The sequence below is a fragment of the Aedes albopictus genome, chromosome 2, assembly GCF_035046485.1.
Source record: "Aedes albopictus strain Foshan chromosome 2, AalbF5, whole genome shotgun sequence".
NCBI lineage: Eukaryota > Metazoa > Arthropoda > Insecta > Diptera > Culicidae > Aedes > Aedes albopictus.
Window position 1 is genome coordinate 34,714,881 of NC_085137.1, and position 20,321 is coordinate 34,735,201.

The 20,321-nt window shown below is 38.2% G+C and overlaps 1 protein-coding gene and 1 non-coding gene across 3 annotated transcripts in view; one reads left to right on the forward strand and one right to left on the reverse strand.

Moving 5' to 3' along the window:
- Positions 1 to 20,321, forward strand: part of LOC115268599 (neuronal acetylcholine receptor subunit alpha-7-like) — a 437,921-nt gene that overhangs the window by 40,521 nt on the left and 377,079 nt on the right. For both annotated transcript variants that reach the window (XM_062849461.1, XM_062849462.1), the window contains exon 2: positions 17,681 to 19,751. In XM_062849461.1, coding sequence (XP_062705445.1) covers positions 19,601 to 19,751 — 151 coding nt within the window. In that variant the 5' untranslated portion in view covers positions 17,681 to 19,600. The remainder of the gene's footprint in view (positions 1 to 17,680; positions 19,752 to 20,321) is intronic.
- Trnap-agg (transfer RNA proline (anticodon AGG)) lies at positions 10,117 to 10,188 on the reverse strand. The gene has a single exon. It is a non-coding gene; the product is annotated as a tRNA-Pro (tRNA).

The following is a 20,321-nucleotide window of genomic DNA, read 5'->3' on the forward strand; positions in this document are numbered from 1 at the left end:
GTTTGAAATAATCAAATCCCTTCTGAAGCAAAATAGGATAAATCCCATCTGCTCCGGGAGATTTGAAAGGAGCAAAGCTATTAAGTGCCCACTCAATCGATTCCATAGTTATGATACTCCGAGCCGAGGCCAGGGAATCATAACTACAAGAAGAGTCATCAGGTTCATCCGAAGATGTAATATCCGCACATCCAGGGAAGTGTGTGCTGAATAAGCACTACAAAACTTCCTCATCAGAGGAAGTCAGCTCGCCATTTGGCAAACTAAGTTCGTTCACTCGGAAATCCTTAGATTTCGCAAGGATTTTATTTAACCGACTGACTTCACTCAAACTGGAAACATTTGTACAAAGGTTTTTCCAGCCGGATCATTCAACAGACCGGATAGCTTTCCTGTAGGCCTTGCGAGCCGACCTGAAAGTTTCCGAACCAGCCGAACGTCGTCTGTTATAACTCTTTCTACATTGTTTCCTGAGTTTCGCCAGATCAAAGTTCCATCAAGGGGTTCCTCTTGTGATCTTCACAGACCGTAGAGGGCATGCTTCTTCAAAAGCTTCCATGATGAAGATCATTGTAGTATCAACGGCATCATCAAAGATTCTTCATCTGACACATGCCAATTAGTCAGCTCGTTACTAATTCTACTAGAGCAAAGCGTTATGTCTAACACTTCCTCTCTAGTAGATACCATGAAGGTTAGGCGGTTGTCTATGTTAAGTACATAATGCAATATCTGTACTACTTAAGTACTCCATCAAACTGGAACCTCTCAAGTTAATGTCTGAGCTGCCCCAGATGATATGGTGAGCATTAGCATCACTGCCAACAATTAGCGGAAGGCCTAAATAAACCTCTAAGGCCACTTGGGCTGTACCATTTTGCATAAGTCTGCAAAGATTGATCGTTGCTATTCTTTTATGCTGAAGATTGATCTGAGTAACCTTAACCGTCGCCACTACCCAAACTAGACAAGATCAGACTCTTTACAATCACAGCACAAAAAAAAGACAGCAGCGATAAAACCAGATCGGAATCGATTGAAGAACGCCAAAGACTAAATACACAGAGTATACCGTGTAAAACGCATAATGCGAAGCCTTACAGGTGATAATGAGGAATAATCATCATCATATTAATAATTTCGACCCTTATTAAGCATCGAGTTTGAAGTTCAAGAAAGCTAGCTGATTATCTCGAAGAAACACACAAACACATTTGCTGCTTGAAGGGGGAGGATGCTGAGGAGAGTACCTTTGTACTATACAGGGTAGCTGTTAGGTTTTTATAAAAACCGCCTTACCATTCATTCCTTGGCAACGGTAAACGTACAGTTCTATCAAACCATGAATGAGGGGTCACCTGTTTGGTGAACTCTTCCCACTGAAACAGTCGGTTTGTATCCTTAATGAATTGAGACAACCGGTACCGATAGTATTCAGCCATCTAGGCTGAGAAATTAGTGTTGATGAGATTAAAGTATTCAGGGAATTGAAAGAAATTTCCCTTACGAAGGACCTCTTCCCGTACTAAGTATCGAACTCCCAAAAAGCTACATGCTTACCCCGACGGCTGTATTACTTTGTAAGATGCGATATATTTTCTGAATCTGAATCTTTTTTTCCTTCCCTTTCAATTTTTTATACAATTTTTGGTACGGACGGAGTAGCATGAAAATCGTGTTTTATTAAGTGGTTGTTTTAATTTGAGTGTTCTGCTGGTTGCTCATATCACGAAAGCCGCTAGCCACTAACAGCTCCGAAATTTGCATCAATAAAACCGTTTACCTCATTAGCACAGAATGCTCCAAATAGCCGGCAGCATCGGATAATTGAATCATACAAAACTTCCCCCATTTCCGGATTTAAGCAGCAGCTCCACCGGAAAGCACCGCACCGGCTGAGCTCGGATCGGAAAAAAAGTATAGGTGCCTACCGACCACATCCTTTCTGTATTCCTGTGTAGCAACTTATTCCATTTTCACATTTTCATTATTCACGCTCAATTCACTGGAAGGATGCTGCAGCGATACAGATGCGTGTTCTGATATCTGGAAGGCTGCTGGCTGGGTCTCACTGGCATGGCTCATGCGGGAAGCTGGATGAACAAAAAAAAAAACACGTGGGGGGCCATCCATTACGTACGTCATGGTCCTAGGGAGGAGGGGGGTTTTGTGAGAGTAACAAGCAACGTATTTAGTATAAGAAAAACCCGTACGAAGGGGGAGCGGGGATCGAAAATTCCCAATTTCAGCGTGACGTACTTAATGGATGCTCCCTGTGCGTTAGTGCTATCCCCCGGTATACTGTTGTTTTATAACCCATATGGAATCCCATACACAGCACTATCAAACGAGATACCGAATGCCTTTACAGTTGAAGTTTATCCAATGTTATTATATTGCACATCCAGCAGACCGAAAACAAATGGTAGTCTGCTTTCGGCCTGGGCTAGGCAGGTCTTAAGCTTTAGTGTACTTAGCTTTTAGGGTGCTGCGTATAAGTTATTCAACTATGGAAAAGATGGTAACCAAATGGAAATTCTTTGGAATGTACATCAGCATCGTTTACTGGTTTTTGATGCTAACACTTCTTTGGTGGAATAGGATTTTGTAAAAAAATGTCAAATCAGCCAGCACGAGGAAGAGGGCAGAACGGGATGATCTTTGGAGTAACCTTAAGAGTGTGAGTGCTCTCAAAGTTTGACATAAGTTTACGTTGGGAATATTTTGGGTAACTATTGTCTGAAAACTTCGGGTTTGTTGTATCTTCACTCTTAGTACAGAATAAGCAAAGCCACTTAAAAAGTGTATAATTTATGGGAATCATATATACATGTCAAGGACAGAGAATTCTCCTGCAAAGGAAACAAAGTATTTTCTTAGCAAGGAGCACGTAGTTCAGCTGATGGTAGTAGAAACCAAAAACATGAGAAATATTTGTTTTACATCGCAAGGCGTTAACAACAAACTGTAAGTTTTCTGGATTAGGTAAGAGGGAAGACTCTCCTGTAATAGATTGTGTGCTAGGGTGTATAATACTTCGGGATTTTTGGACTAATGCAATTTTATGAATGTAATATAATGCGTTGCGTAATATTTATTGTTCACACAGTGATCTTCTTTAGTATCCACAAAAAACTGGAGCTCTGAAATATATTCACTCACAATGAGAATGGTTGTTGTTTTTCTTTAATTGACAATAATTTCTCAAGTTTCTTCTACCAAACTACTTCTTCTTGAATTTTGATTATAGTTCTATTTCTCAGATGAAACTTGGCCTGCTTTCCAGTAAAAACATTTTTTTCTAGTTTCTAGTTGGTCGTCATTAAGTCAGAGTGGACTACGTGATTTTTTGAGCAGGTAAAGATAAGCGTAGAAACTTGTGGATGAAATATGACTTTTCAGGGTTTTTGTAGCATTTCGGTTTTTCCGGCGATTATCACTTTTTTATTCTAAAATCAATGCTGACAAACTTGCAGGAATGGCTGCTCATTGCTAATGCAACTAAGATTTAGAACGGCATCAACAAAATCATGATTTTCAAGTTTAAATTAAAAAAATATGTTGGAATAAATTATATCGTGACCTGAAAATTTCGGTTCCTTGCTTAAACCGAATAAAGAATTGAAAAATCACAACCTTGCACAAAATTATGTCAGCACTCATACAGGGGATGGCCAAAATGTTTGGGATAGGCAACTTTTTTTCTCCCACAAAAAATTCAACATGCTGTAACTTTTCATAGAGTGCATAAAAAAATCTCAAATTTTGACTGTTTGTCAACCTATTATATGTGCATCATTGGTTCAAATTTGGGCTCGATTGATTAATTTTTCGCGAAGTTAGAACCGTTTGGGTAAAACACAATTTTTTAGACAACTATTTTTTGAACTGGCATATCTCGGAAACCAGTGAACCGAATTGAATGAATTTTTTATCGTTTATCAACAATATATTGATACTTAATACGACGTTATAAAATGTAATATTTTCTCACGGTGAATTAAGTTATAAGAAATTTTTACCCATATAGAGGAAAATAAGTAAAATTTACAATACCACGCAAAAATTATTAAATGTGTTCTTCTTTCAATCTAAATAGGCTCTAATATATCTGATTAGAGATAATTTGAGAACAGGAGTGGAAAATCTTTGGATATCAACACTAAAATTTATTGACATTGATGTAAAAAATAACATTTTTTCGAGAAAAATCCAAAAAGTGTCAATCCATGATAACTTTTTTCATCGTTCAAAAAGTATCTATGTTTTAATTGTTTGTGAAGCATTTACACATTGTTAGTGTACGTTCAAAATTTCATTCAATTCGGTTCTTTGGTTTCCGAGATATGGCAGCTCAAAAATGAGTCGTCTAAAAAAAGGTGTTTTACCCGAACGGTTCTAATTTTACGAAATATTAATCAATCGAGCCCAAATTTGTATCAATGATGCACATATAATAGGTTTACAAACAGTCAAAATTTGAGATTTTTTTATGCGCTCTATGAAAAGTTATAGCATGTTGAACTTTTTTGTGAGAGAAAAAAAAGTTGCTTATCCCAAACATTTTGGCCATCCCCTGTATATCAGTAAGTAGAAGAAAATCGAGGTTAATACTGTTCTTTTTAATTTCAATTATGTGTGTTATGAAAAACCCTTAGACTTCCTGGAGAAAGTTGTTCCTAAAGAAATTCATGGAATAATACCTGGAAAAAATGCTTGAGTAACTTTTGGTGGAATTGCTTTAGGAATTGAGCAAGAAATATTTAGAGAAATTGCTGGAGGAATCTCTTATCAAAATTCATGGATTTTCTGAAAAATATGCATGGAAAATTTCTTAAGCATGGAAGGTTTCCCAGAAAAATTCTCAGTAATAAACCTTTAAATTCCTTTCTAGAGGAAGACATTTCTGAAAAAAAATATGGAAATTGTCTGAAGGAATCCGTGGAAAAAAATCTAGAAGGAATCTATAGTAAAATACTAAAATCTCTTGACGAATTCATGAAAAATTTCTGGTATTCTATTGGATATATTCAGTTGGATCGGGAATCTAATAACCCGTCGACGGAGTTTAACAAGAATTCTGGTCTTATCAGGAGGATCGTAAAGAGGTGGTGAGAAATAAAAGCTTTGCCGTTTTCTCATCGGCGTAGGATATTTTGTTCGGCGGCGTGGAAAAATATGAATAGCGGCGCGTCGGGTGAGTTTGGCTAGCGGTGGCGGCATGCAAGAATTATCAGGGGTTACTGAAGAAGTTTTCAGAAGGTTTCTTTTTGGCACTGCCGCTGCGCTGCCGTTCTAAGCACAATTGTCCCATGTTATGTGGGATTCCCATATAGCATGGGACAACTATGCGTAGAACGGCAGTGCGGTCCCTTAAGAACTTTTTCTTGGGATTCCTTCAGAGATTCCTCCAGGAGTTCTTTTAGATATTGCTTCACAAATTTTACAAAGTACATCACAAAATTACAAATACTGGAGAAATTTTTCAAAGATTTCATGAAAAAAAAAATCTAAAGTTATTCCTGGAGATACTACTGGAGATTGTTAGATTTTTTTGAAAATTTTCTGAAGCTAACAAAATTCTCTGAAGCAATTTCTTAAGTAATCTTTGTAGTAGTTTCTCCAGGAATCACTTGGGAATATCCGGAGAAATACCTTGAGATAGCTCTGATGAATTTCCAGGAAGAATGTTATGAAAAATAATCTGAAGTAATCTTTGGAGAGTTTCTGGTGACTGCTCTGGAGGAATTTCTAGATGAATTTGACGAAAAATCTTTATAGGAATTCAAGGAAAACTCCTGTAGGAGTTTCTGGAAAAGTCCCTCATCAGATTTCCATAGGGCACTCTAGGAAAATTTCTGGAGGGATGCTTGAAAAAGTTGTTTTTGAATCTGAGCAGAACTGTATACAAAAGTATTGGAAGAAATTGAATAATTCCCTAAATAAATTTCTGAAGGGATTCTTGGAAGATGTTCTGGAGCAAATCTGGAAGAATGTACTCCTCCAGAAGTAGAGTTCCTAAAAGAATTTCTTAAAATTATCTGAATGTATAAGTGAACAATAATATCTGAAACTTTTTCTTGAATAATTGCTAGAGGTTTTTTTTTCGCAGGAAATCCTTGTTCTCTGGAAAAAAAAAATTGTAGGAATCACTAAAATATACAGTCGACTCTCCACATGTCGATGTTCTATATCTCGATATCTCTCCCTATTCTTCATTACACCAACCAACCTAACCTCAAAATGACTGACAATTCACAGGTCATTTTGACAGATGTAACATGAGCATGAAAAGGACGGCAACAAGATCGATAAAGTAGAATGTATCATCCGTCTTTTTCGTGCATGTGTGTGGTCTGTCAAAATGACCTGAGAAATGTCAAACATTTTCATGGCTAGCTTTGTTGGTGTAATGAAGAATCTCGATGGTTTGGTCGGTCCATTCAATCTGCATACATTTTACTTTTCTACATGTCGATATCTCTTTATCTCGAATATCTCTCTATCTCGATGCGATCTCGTTGGTTTTTGTTCTGGATTTTCTTTCCATATGTCGATATGCCCGTTTTTACAGGTTACTAGATCTCGTTTCATAGGTGCAAAACATTCTGGGAAGGTAAAGTGACATCTGTTTGTTGACGGTTTTTCCTAGTTACGGACGGGTTTTCAATCTAGTGTGCATTATAAATTGGATCTTGAATTCGATCTCTCCCTATCTCGATGGTCCCTTCAATATCGAGATATAGAGAGTCAACTGTATTTCTGAAGAAGTTTAATTTTTCGAAGCTATCTCTTAAGGAATGCCTGGAAATCTGAATAATGTTCTTCAGTTATTCAGTTTCGTGGGCCATCTAGGCGTTTCGGAAAATTCTCCACTGGGCCACTAGGTGTTATGTGTGTTGTCATATGTTAGTGCTCGTTCAGTCTGTACAACCTCTGGTTGAAGACGGTGTAATGTCTTGTTTTTTTATTCCATGAATTATTTCTAGAGGTATTCCTGGATTAACGCCAAGAAATAAATAAACTTTGTGGAGGAATTTCTGAAGTAATGGCTGAGAAAATCTACGGAGGAATTCCAGAAAAGAACCTATCGATGTTCTCCAACAAAAGTTTTTTTTTTGAAATTCTGAAGGAATCGTAAAAGAAATTTCGGGATGAATGCTTGGAGTGTCCTCTGGACAATGTCCGCCAAGAATCTCTTGAGGAATTACTTAACAATTACTGAAGTAATCTTTGATGCAACTTCTGAAGAATTCGCCAGAGGAACTCCTCCACAATCTGTAAAGGAATTTGTGCAGGATATTTTTTGGTGAGAAACGGCTGAGTGAAAACTGGAGAAAATCCGGGAGGAATATATTGAAGAATTCCTGGAGAAACTTCCAGAATAGCTCCTGGGAAAACTAAAAAAAGGGTTCCTGTCACAATTCCAGAATTTTCTGAGAAACTACTGGAGAAATATCAGTTAAATACTGAATCTTAGGAATCTCTAAGAAACTGCTAGAGGTCTTTATTTTAATTACACTATTGTTAAATTTTGAGCTCTCGGACGATATATGGTCGGCGTAGACTGGACGATTTTTTGGCCTGATAAAAATAAGCAAAGGAACTCGATAATTCTGATCTATGGGACGTTATTTTGATGTAGGTGCATCATAAAATACAATAATTATGATATTTCAGAAAGTAACGTGCTTAATTTGGTTTACTACGTGCTTGCAGGACATTACACTGTGTTACCGCGATTGAAGCGCATTTGGGCACCGTTTCCATCTTGAACGCACACAGCAATATTTGTCATCATATCAAACAGTCTAATGGCACCTTAACGTCTGGAAGGAGTTTCTCAAAAAAAAAAAAAAAATAGTCTAGTCTATTTTGTGAACATTTAACAACCATCGAAATCGGTTCCGCAATTCGGCAATTTAAATGAAATATGGTCGAGTTAGCAAATTAAAATTCCCACAAACACATTGGGAAAATTTTTATGAATAAAACTTTTTGAGGGATAAGGCCTTGAGATAACCACACACTTAATTTTGAATACCGTGTTCGGTATTCAAAATAGAACAGCTGAATACAGAAATAATGAAAGTTTCTTTTGCATCCTTTTTGAACAGTTGGTGTACTCTGCCTCAATTATATCGATTATCGAAACTACCGAAATACAGGGGGTAGAATAAAGAACGGGACAGACAAAATTTTCACTTTTCAAAAAATATTCAAGTATTGCGGATTTTTAGAAAAATTTCCACTCTGCGGCAGCCGCCGAGTCCTACCGCAGCTGTCAAAGTCCTACCGCAGGCTTGGAAATCATCCTATCATTGAAACTGAAGGCCAAATCAAAGCATGATTGCAAGGTGAATTGAACTGAAAATCAACAACAAACAATGATCATCGGCGTCGTATCCAAGGCATCGCAAGGGCTCGCTAGGGTAGATCGATGATACCGCAGTGAAAATCAGTAGTCTGACAGCTGCGGTAGCTTTTCATTCTACCGTAAAACGGAAAGTTTTCTCTAAATTAGCAATAGATATAACTTTTTGTAAAATGCATCAAATATTCTCAAAATTTTACTGCAAGTTGATCAACTAGTGATGTATCAGCGGTCCAAATTTGGAAAAGATTGGGCTGTTCTCCATGAAGTTATAAAGATTCTTGAAAAAGGTATAATTATTTTATAGTCAACTTTGAACTGTTATATCTCCGGATCCAATGAACCAAAAGCAATAAAATATTGAGCATTTATGTCTTATAGGACGAGCTGTGAAAAACATTTGACTTAACTTAAAATTCTTAGCACGGAAAAAAAATATAACGATTAGATTGTTTTTCTAATAAAATATCAAATTATTCAAAACTTCAACATCGTTACAAAATTCAAGATGCAAATTATAGATAATTTAATTTCCCTCTAATTCACTTACATATATATAAATGTGTTTTGAAGGAAAGTAACAACATAGCCGCTAATAAATTGGAAAAGTAATGGGATGCGTATTAAAAATAGAGCAATTTACTAAAAAATCATGAAATAATGAAATCGCTATTACTTTTTTTTTCCTGTCATAAATTTCAAACTCAGTCAAATGTTTTTCAGAGTTCATTTTATAAGTCATAAATGATCAAAACTTTTTTGCAATCGGTTCATTGAATCCAGAGAGATAACAGCTTAAAGTTGGCTTTCGGATAATAATGCCTTTTTCAATAGTCTTTACAACATCGTGCAGAATAGCACGATATTTTCCAAATTTGGACCACTGATACACTGACAGTGAAAATTTAAGAATATTTGATGCACTTTTCGGAATGTTACAGCTAGTTGAACATTTTTTGAAAATTTAAAATTTTGCCTGTCCCGATCATTTTGTCTATCCCCTGTACTGCCCATGATGTCCCAGAAAATATGGGACTGATATGCGATCATAGGCAGTGTAGTTCTTTGTACTAATTTCGTCAAAAAAGGACCGAACATGCTATTTAGGATGGAGTGGGTGTGTAATTTATGGACTTCACCTTCGTGTCTGACACGCGGTAAACGAATACAAAAATGATCAATTGGACAATGTATTTTTAGTTTGGGTTGCCGTCCTCTACGTATTTTAGCAAAAAAAAAAATTGGAAAACTCAATATTCTCTAATGACAAAAAGAAAGGATCAATGAAGAAAAATCGGAAAAGTCAGTTAGGCCCTAATGAAGAATCATTGTCGAATTGTACCTAATTGTGGCTCTGTCCCAGTTAAGGTGGTACATCACAGAGAAAACAAACCACGGTGTTAATGCTACACTAATAGCACAGACAAATAGACGTATCACTTGGAACAAAATGCGATAAAAATCATCGTCACGCAAACATATTCGCCCAATGCTAATTATGCTGTAGTACGCAAACCCACTGAGTAGATGGCGGTAGTGAGCAACCGTCAAACAGGAGCAAAAGCGATGCGAGTGCCATGAGCGAGCGATTTGCGAACTACGGAATATTTGAATAATCCGTTAAAAAGGGAAACGATGGGAAGTGAGACGTCTGTTTGTCTGTGCTAATAGCATATAACTTGTGGAAAAATGGCTTGGAATGTAAAATCAATGCATTAATAATATAGAAAAATAATCCATGTGGGCTCGTCCGGGATTTGAACCCGGGACCTCTCGCACCCTAAGCGAAAATCATACCCCTAGACCAACGAGCCCGTTGTTTAACTGGGGTTCAAATTAATTTCAAGTAATAATGAGCATATTTACCACATATAATGCAAACTTTTGTAAATATCTCTGACAAGTGAAACAAGAGGGCAAGAGCTCATACATATGTTGCTCATTATGTTCCTCATGCCGTGTCACTTCCTTTCCGTGTTCCTTTCCTTTGTGTTTGCGTTAGGGGCTCTGCATCAACCGAAGTAGCCCGCAGTATTCGGAATGTGCTGTAGCGTGTAGCATACGTTTGGGAGCAGTATTAAGACTGCTGCGTGTGTTGTTGCGAGTTTGTACGTCATCACTACACACACTGGATCATACCGTCGTCGTACCGTCACGTCGTCAAAGGGAAACTAAGCGTGAAAAATGCGGGTGGCATGAACGGGAGATAAGGAAAAATAACCGATGGACCCCGAGTGTGAGTGAGGGTTTCGGGAGATAGCATGACAATGCTGTAATGGGTTTTATTTTTAAGAGGATGCTGCTTTTTCGGAAGCGTGCAATATGTAGGGTCTGGGACCATTTGGGCAGGAGCACCTATTTTGGGCACTTGCTGCTATAACTCAGTCAATTTTCAACCGATTGACTTGATTTTTGAGACACGGTCAGCTAGGCACAGTATCTAGCCATGTACAAAAATTCAAGTCAATCGGTTTGAAATTGACTGAGTTGTAGCAGCAAGTGCCCAAAATAGGTACTCCTGCCCAAATGGTCCCAGACCCTAGTTGATTTTTTTTTCAACATGATTCAATTTTTTGATAGTTTCTTCTGTTTCTTGTAATAAATATTTAGCATTGGATTGGCTCTTTTAGACGACGTAATAAAAACAGCATAATTCACGTTAATATTTGGCATATCGCTCTAGGTTTTGCAGTACATAAGAATCTAGATTGGATTTCATATAGTTTTATAAAATGAAAAGATTTGTTCATGATGTATTCAATCAATAAAATAAAAAAAATGTTTCACGATATATTTCACACGTCAGATAAATTTCGAGAGAAAAACAACCATTACAGGGGTGGCAATATTTCGACTGCCAGCTCTCATCTCCGAAAAATCCGATTACTCCAGGGCCCCATTCATCAATACGCTACCAATTAGGTGAGCAGATGGAAAGACTCCTGTTGTTGTACGAAAATGCCATAACCATAACATGGGAACACTAACAAGCACTCACAAGACAGAACATATACAATCCGCCGCGCAAAATTGATTTGACAGGTCTCTCTGTTCCGTTTTCCGTTCGTATGCCTTGATGCCCATCAATTCAATAAGAAACGCCCGATGTGAAATTGTAACCGACCGACGTCAAACGCACGTGTTTCGTAGGAAATGCCTTCCCTGCAGTTGTACACGCAGCGCACAGTTTTCTGCTGGATCCGCTTCAATTTTATTTCTAGTCGATTCTATTGCGCTTACATACATAGGTACAAGACGTATACACCTGTCCATAAAGATTTCCGATGAATCGTAAGAACGTCTTCTCTCGAATAGGCGGGAGGTTATTGTTTCGTAATCTTTGAAAGCAACACAAAAGTGTATAGACAAATATTGTTCTTTCATATTGCATGGAAAGTGCGTAGTGGAGCGGAAGTGCCCACAAGGTGGTTGGTTAAAATTGAGATTCGACGAATTTCAGTGAAGCTAGCACACCGTCTGGGATAAGGCGCTGCACGGAAGAACGGACTATCTCACCTGGAGCGAAGTGAATACTCTTACCATCAGTAGCTTCGGAGTAAGGATGAAGATAAATAAATGGAAAATATTTTTCAATTTATTGCGAAATTTTGTTCAAATAAACGAGTGTACGTATAGCTAAGCCCTGTTTGAGAAATTTCCATCGAGATTAACGGAGCATTTTCATTTTCATTTTGTGCTACATTTTCATATGGCTGTAGGCAAATATAAGAAATGTTTTTATTCCTGACAGGATGCTTTGACGTGGGACGGCTTCACAATACACCGAAACGGCGTACAAGATAACCTAGGTGGATTGGCTGGTTTTGTTCCCGGAAATTTGAATACCCATCTAGTTGAAACCCTTTCAAGTGTGATGCTCTCTTTAAACCTCTGAACTTACCCTCAACCGGAAATGATCAAAACAATTCTAAGCGTTGAGGCCCGCCCGATTATACAATAATAACCGTAATTAGGCGAATCGCGATAATTACTAGCACGAAAATGCTCTCTCCCGGTGAGGGATAAATTGTGTTTCCACCTTTTCACGACAGTTTTCCACCTAACACAGGCAGCTAGGCTTCGTTGACGCGGTAAAACAGCATCACAATCAGCATCCTCTCTCTCAGAATGCTTCGTGAGCTTCCTACCTACGGAATTGCGTCCTAGATTTGGAGCGGTGTGAAACCTTGCACACTAACATGCCTGGATGCGGGCATGGATAGTAAGTGAACTCATTGAAGTTGGAAACAAAATTTTCTCTTTGTGCAGGTTGAGAATTTTTTGAGAATTCGAAAGTGTATGTAGCCGAATCGAAGCCAAATAGGCTGTTTTGATATTAAGATACAGTTTGAGTCTTGCTAATATAATACCCCTTGAAGTTCAAAGTTTGTAAAAATTCTAAATATTAACTATGGCGAGAACCACTATAGCCTTAAGTGGTACACCTTTCCCTGAGTGGTACTTCTCGGATGCGAGGACCATTAGAGGACTAATTTTCGGTCTTATTCGGGCTTGGTGTCAACTGTGGCTAACCAACAAAGTCAGCGCTTCTCAGTAGATGGTGTTGCAGATTAGTACCGGCAAATGGGGTAACTTGCAACACTTTTCGACTTTGAAGCAATATCATTGAAAATCGAAACATTTCAAACATACTGTAAATCATCGTGTACACTAATTACCACGAGTAGAATACTATGCAGAACTTTATTTACCAAAATACGTTGCCACCTAAAAAGGAGGTGTGAAATACATGCTTGTTGCAAGTTACCCCATCTGTGGGGTCACTTGCAACACATGACCAGGGATGTGCAATTTCGAAAGGAAAACATGACGCACGAAAGCTGTAGCAAATCGTTTCCCATGCGACGGGACAGCTGCGATGTTTCATAACTCACACTCCAACACGCTCGTTCATTATTGCTACTGAAACAAGTGTGTTTGAAAATTGAAGTGAAACACTTTGGATTTTCGTTTCAATTGTGGGTCATTGAAAAATTTCAATGTGCTAAAACCACTATTTAAAACATTTTTTCAAATAGTGGTGCACGCCAATAGAATGATTATTATGTTTTATGAAAAAGGAACACAAGACCGCTTAAATCCAATTAACCGTAACCATTGAGAGACTAACGCGCAAGAGTGAGACACTACTGCTCTGCCGAGTGAAGCACAAGCAACGCCACCCCGAAGAGAGACTACCGAGTGCTACGATGAATGAGAACGTTTTCCGAATCGAAAAGAAAGACTCGAATAGTGTGTCAAACAGATAAAGTGACTCATTCAAATGTTGCATGAAAGTGTATCATTGAAACGAAATTAAACGCCCCTGCATGAAGCTTAGTTAGCTACCATTGAACTACACTAACATTCTAGTTCTTGATCATATTATAAGTTTTTGATGTAATGCATGAAATATGCTTTGAAAAGATGCACATTAACCAATTGAAATACGGTTTTTCATTAAAGGGTTGGTAGTTGTTATAAGCGAGGTATATCGCTTCACAGCAGGTCTTACGTCCCTCAAATATAAAATATTTATGGATCTCATGACTCAGTACTAGTTACAAACAATGCTTAAAGTAGTTTTTTTTTGGAAAGGTAAAGTGAGTCATCTTTAAGTAATTTTCAGTATGAAGTGGTGTTTGGTTATTTAACCCTTCAGCGCGCGCTGTTGTAATAAGTACAACACTACCAAAAAAACTCGCTTTTCATATACAGCGCGAGCGCGGTGCAGTTTCGGTTGCTTGATGGCGCGCGTCCTGGAAGGTTAAGCTAAAATAACATGATTTAAACACCCATTCAGCTATTTACAAATTTTTAAACCGTCAATTTGGGCATTCTATTGAAATATTTCACTCCATCTAGGTTAAGAATAGATGCTGGTTATGGTTTAAGAACGTTCTTAAGCTGAGTTATACTTTCATCAAGGTGAAACTTGAATAAAGTTTCAAAATACGGAAGTTTTTAACAAAGTTTGAAAGTCACGTAACAATTCCATTACTGATTGGTTTTGTTTGATTTTTATTAGGGTTTTATTACAGCAATAATAAAAACTCACAGTTTTATGATTGCTTTTATGAAAACCGTTGATATAATGTTTTATAGTATACTTGAAGATACCCATAAAGACAGATTTCAAGAGTAAACAAAACTTTTCGATATGTAAACCTTCTGGCAATCATTATTACCACAATTGAACTGTTAAAACTCTCAACAGATGACGATCCATTCGATTAATAACGACATCTGTTGGTGGAAAAGCAGAAACTACGACATTGCTAGGTTTATTGCGGTCATCATAAAAGAAAACTTGCTTTCGTTTTATTTTCGCTGATTATGGTCGTCGCCATAATAATTGATAGCTTGCCACCATTTCCATAACATGCTCACATAAATAAAATCTCTCTGCTGAGTTTTCTTGTGATTCGAGATAGTTTTACCAAATTAACAAATTGTTTTATTTCATTAGAAGATGAGAATATTCACTATTTTCGAAGCGCGTTAATTTTATGTTTCTGCAACCCCAATATTCACGGTAAAATTGAATGCGCATAAGCCTACCAACACAATAACTACTAAAATATTACTTTGAAATGATCGCTTTCTACTTACGAATGATGTATCCTCTTGAACTTTACGTGCCATCGAAGAAGCTTCTCTGCATCTTGAGCTGTCACAGCTTTTGTTGAAAAAAAAAACAAGAACAATCGAGAATGGAACATTTTTCAACTAGGTTTTATAACGGGTTTATTGCTACTCTTAATGCGGTTTGCAAAACCCCTCCGAGAGTGGTCCACTTAGCCGGAAGATGCTCTTAAAGAGGTTATCAAGAGTTTTGGATTTATAAATCAGTTTTATTGCAAGTTTTATAAAATTGGTACCGTAAACCGGGGTCAAATTGATCTTCGGGTCGAAATTGATCAGACGATTTTCCATTAGATAAAACATACTTCAAATAGTTCCCAAGCAAATATCGTTTAGTATCGGTTCCCAACTGCACGATAGTTGAAAGGTAATTATTTAAAAAATGCTAAACCTAACCGAAAAACGTATGATCAATTTCGACCCGAAGATCAATTTGACCCCGGTTTACGGTAATGAACTTTAGAAAACCCATCCCCCCCTCCCCCGCCGTGGCTTGCGTGGTTTCAGGCTGAACCCCCTGCTTGGGATGGCCCCTAACATCCAACAGGAGTGATCGGCTCCTCTTTATCTTTAAACACACGACGAAACACGAAGCTTTGGCTGCATGGATTTTTGTTCTACACCTTATATGCATATTCGCATGGCATGTTATATTTGTGTGAGTAGCGCTGTGCACTAATACAAAACAAGTTGACCCTCGTTCGAGTAAAGCTCGATAACGGTTATTGAGCAGCGAATTTCATAGTTTTTTTTTTGCATCTGAACGACGATAAAGTGCATTGGGCTGCTTTTGAGATAAACAGAGGTACACAGGTTTCTTCGGGCTTAACTAGTCACTTTTTGTACGCTTGAGTGCTGTTTACAGAAGAGACCATCCAAGCTCTTTTTATTGATTTTATAATATCGTTTGCGCAGTTACGCAAACGCTTGCGCGTCCTCACGCTCTAATGGTTGTTAATGATCATTTGAGTGCACTCTATTATGCATTAACATAAACTAAGTCCAATATACACATTAGTTACATAAGAGTTTTATGAGGGTTTTAGAGGGGCTTCTTGGGGTTTTTACAGATTGCAAGAAGTTTCAGGCAGGCTTGACAGAAACTAGTACTATCAGATAAAACTTTCATAGTTGAAAATTAAAAAAATAGTACATATGCATATTTTTCTAAGAATTTTTGATTAAAAATGCACAAAAAATCGACCTTTTATCGACACAAAAAAAGGTTTGCCGTCAATGTAAACACAATATTTCGTCTACATCGTTTGTCTACATTTTTCTTACACAAAATAATGTATGCTTATTCCTACTAATCGTAGTCAAGCTTTTTTGGTGTATTATTCTTACCATATACAAATTGTTGATACCATACACAAACAATTGTTGTTTATGTAACGAGTTGTAATTAGTTGTTTTTTTTTTCAGTACGAGTCGTATATTCATAAAGGCTCGCCGAGTTAGATTAGATTACAGTAAAACCTCCATGAGTCGATATTGAAGGGACCATCGACTCAAGGAAAAATCGAGTAGTGGAACAAAAAATCTTTCGGGAGGACCATCATAGTAACATATTTTATCAGTATGGACAAAATAACCTCCATCAGTCGATATCGAGTCAAGGAACATCGACTCATGGAGCTTCGACTGTAGATAAATACGAAAAGTGCTGAAAAACTCAAATGAGTCGCATAATGACGATTATGCAACTGTTTTTAATAATGTAGTATCATAATGGCAACATTTTCCGCACTGATTCATTTAGCAACTGAAATTGCATAATAAAAAACAGTTCCATAATGCTCCATAAATGAGTTGCATATTGCAACTCATTTCAGTTGCATGTGGCCCATGTGGCAGTGTGCACATGTGGCCATTATGATACTTAAACGAGTTATTTGATGGATTACGACTGTTCTTGGTGTATTCTTAGGAGAATTTCTTGGCTTTTCAGTCCGATTGTGAGATCAAAAACACCTTATGTTCTCTTACTCCGACGTTTCGATCCGTATCGGATCTTTTTCAAGGAATCGAGTTTTTGGTCGTTTTTTCGTCATGTAGATTTTTCAATCTTTCAACCGTCATTCGATATTCTAGTTTCCCGTCCGCTTTCATCCGGAAAACTGTAACTTAAATCACTAGGGATCGGGATTCGGACCTCTTTCGCTACTGTATGTACGGACGGGAAACTAGAATATCAAATGACGGTTGAAAGATTGAAAAATCTACATGACGAAAAAACGACCAAAAACTCGATTCCTTGAAAAAGATCCGATACGGATCGAAACGTCGGAGTAAGAGAACATAAGGTGTTTTTGATCTCACAATCGGACTGAAAAGCCAAGAAATTCTCTTAAGAATTAAACGAGTTATATAAAATTGAAATTATGATACTAAATAGCATGAAATAATCTATATTCATCACAAGTTATGATTGGCACCTCCGAAACCGCTTTTTTACCGTAATTCGTTGGGTACTTTAATTGGTTTATATACCTGTTTCTGTAGAAGACGTTATTCATTACATTCGATTTTCACAGCATTTGTCAACCATTCTTACGTTTTTCGAAGAAGGCTCAAAACTCAGATAGTAACATTCAAAACCGCTTCAACCGACATGAAAACATCAAGCTGACTCATTAATTTTTACTATTTCCATTTCAGATCGCATCCAGTGAATCGGCACAATCCAAAATATCCGAAGCTAAACCGGAACCGCCGAATTCCATGGCCAATAACTGAGGCGTAGAAATCGATTCGAAAACCACCAAAACGTGAAAAATATCGCACATCAAACATCCCGTGTGAGTGTTGCCGAAAGCCAGCAGTGATAGGACGAAACCCTGTGGCCAACATTCGGTATTTCCAATGTGCATTTTCACTCGATCGAACACATCCGGTGACAGTGGCTGCAAATCCACCAGCACCACCACCATCATCATCAGCAGTCGGAGTAGCGGCACTAGCAACAGCAGCAGCAGCAGCAGCAACACCGACCCGAGGGCGATAATTAGCGCCGGAAATATAAGACCCAGCGGAAATAGTTGTTGCTGGAACAGTCGCCGGTACCGGAGCGGTGGTGATAGAATCGATTGGAGTTCGCGCTTCCATCGACCGTCATTGCCTGGGTCAGTTCGGTCTAAGTCATGAAAGCATCACCAGGTGGAAGGGGATTGCTATGCGAACCGGAACAACTGGCGAGCTGAAGGACAAAACCATCATCATCGCCGGTGGACGGGGAAGGCAGCAGGATATCGAGTGACATTGAGCCAATAGAGCGGAAAGAGAAGGTGCGCGCTGAACGAACGTGTCGCCAGAGGTGGCGGAGCCAGGAATTATCTCTTGTTGACTGATACACAGACTACAGGCACTACTACTCGTAGGTTTTCGATACTGGCACTGGTCTAGAAATATACATTTAGACACGCAAAACCACGTACTGCCACGCTTCGATCCGTCTAGGCAACTTGGAATTGGTCCCCGGATCTCTATTAACACGCCTTAGAGAGAGAGAGATAGAGACGGAGATACACCCATAAACACACTCACGCTCACCGAGTAGCACCTACAGGCTGACTCCAGTTCCGTTTTCGTGAACCAAAAGTTGGCGGAAAGTAGTAAAGCTCACTCACGCACGAAAAGATCTCGTACTCGGACATTTCAACGGAATAGAATATTCATCCCACAGCAAAGCTCGAAATTCGAAACGTAGCACTCATCGAACAGCTATGCGAATAAATATCTAAATCTCTCAACCGATAAACTCGGATGAATAATTCGTTTGAGAGTTGTACAGTAAATCATAATTGGATTAAAAAGTAATTGATATTGATTAATGATAAAAACAATGACAAGCATAGTATATTACTCGTAAACATTGAAATAATACGTTTCATAAACAAAGACAAGTTTGCTGCAATTCAATAATAATAATATCAATAGTACTTTAACAAATTTTCAACCAATTGAATTAATATTAATAAAAGATAACCATAAAGGAACAGGAAGTTTAATCCATCTTAATAATAAAGCAAAATAGTTCGAATAATATGTTTGGAAAACTCAATAATAAACAGACAAACTTATCAATGAAAAATAAACATCAACTAATAGCATATTGTTATTAAAAGTATTTAGAAAGCGACTCATCTCTACTTAAGGACACAAGTAATAATATCAGTAGCATAAAACTAACAAATTAAAATAAAACCGGAACCGGAAACCGAAGAAAGGAAAAAAACAACTAACAGACATTCGCTTGGAAGAGCGTTCGACCATCAACCAGAAGCAAAACAACAGCAAACAAAACAACAATAAAAGAACGCAACCCCTGTGGAACAAACCTGCAACACTGACTCGAAAGAAGAGGACAGGAAAACTCAAAATCCGTAGTTCAGATAAAAAAAAAGTCTTGCTCTCTCGTTCATCCGCATCTTCAACCATATCGTTATCGTCATCCGTCATCATCATCGTCGTCGTCGTCGTTGTTGGTCGTCATCATCTCCAGTAGTGTCATCGTCGTCGTCGTCTTCGTCATCGTATTCGTGAACATCATACCACCCTAAAAAAACCTGCGCAGCCGGAATGAAGAAAATCCTGGTGATAGTGATCAAGATGATCAAAATGATCTCCAAGATTATCATGCTCAGCCGGTATCACAACTTTCGGTGCTACAAGCAGCTACGGCTGTACAAGTGGATCATCGTGTTAACGCTGATCGTCAACTCGGTGATGGGTGAGTACAATTTGACCTTTCGATATTTGTGGGTATGTTCAAATGCAAAGAGCGTTCCGCGGAACCTTAAACTTTCTTACATCAGAACAAAATAATGTATTTCCCAATATTATTATTTTCATAACTAAACTCGCACCAAATAAACTCAAAGTGTTCTCGACCACCTACTTACACCTTCAAAACCACATCTTCTAGTAGCAGTTTGAAAGGAAAACACTTTTCAACCCAAACCATAAATAAACAGTAATTCATGCTTTGCCTCATTAACACTCGACGATGCATTCAGACGTTCGTGGCGGTTTGGTGCAACTGAAAAGGTCTTTCTGCTCCATCTCCGTCTTGGCTACCTACTTGTTGTTTGTTGGTTTGCCCCAACCAGTCCAGTACCGAGCAGTCAGTGGTAGGGGTTGCTTCCGCCCGCCAAACAAAGAAAAGCACTTGCCAACCGGATCTTCATCTTCTCTCGTGCGCCGAGCGAGTATCGTAGAGGACAGGCAAGCCGTCAGTCAGTCAACATGCCAGGTAGCTGACTGCTGCAATTGCCACCACCGCCAGGCCAGTCAGTCTTGC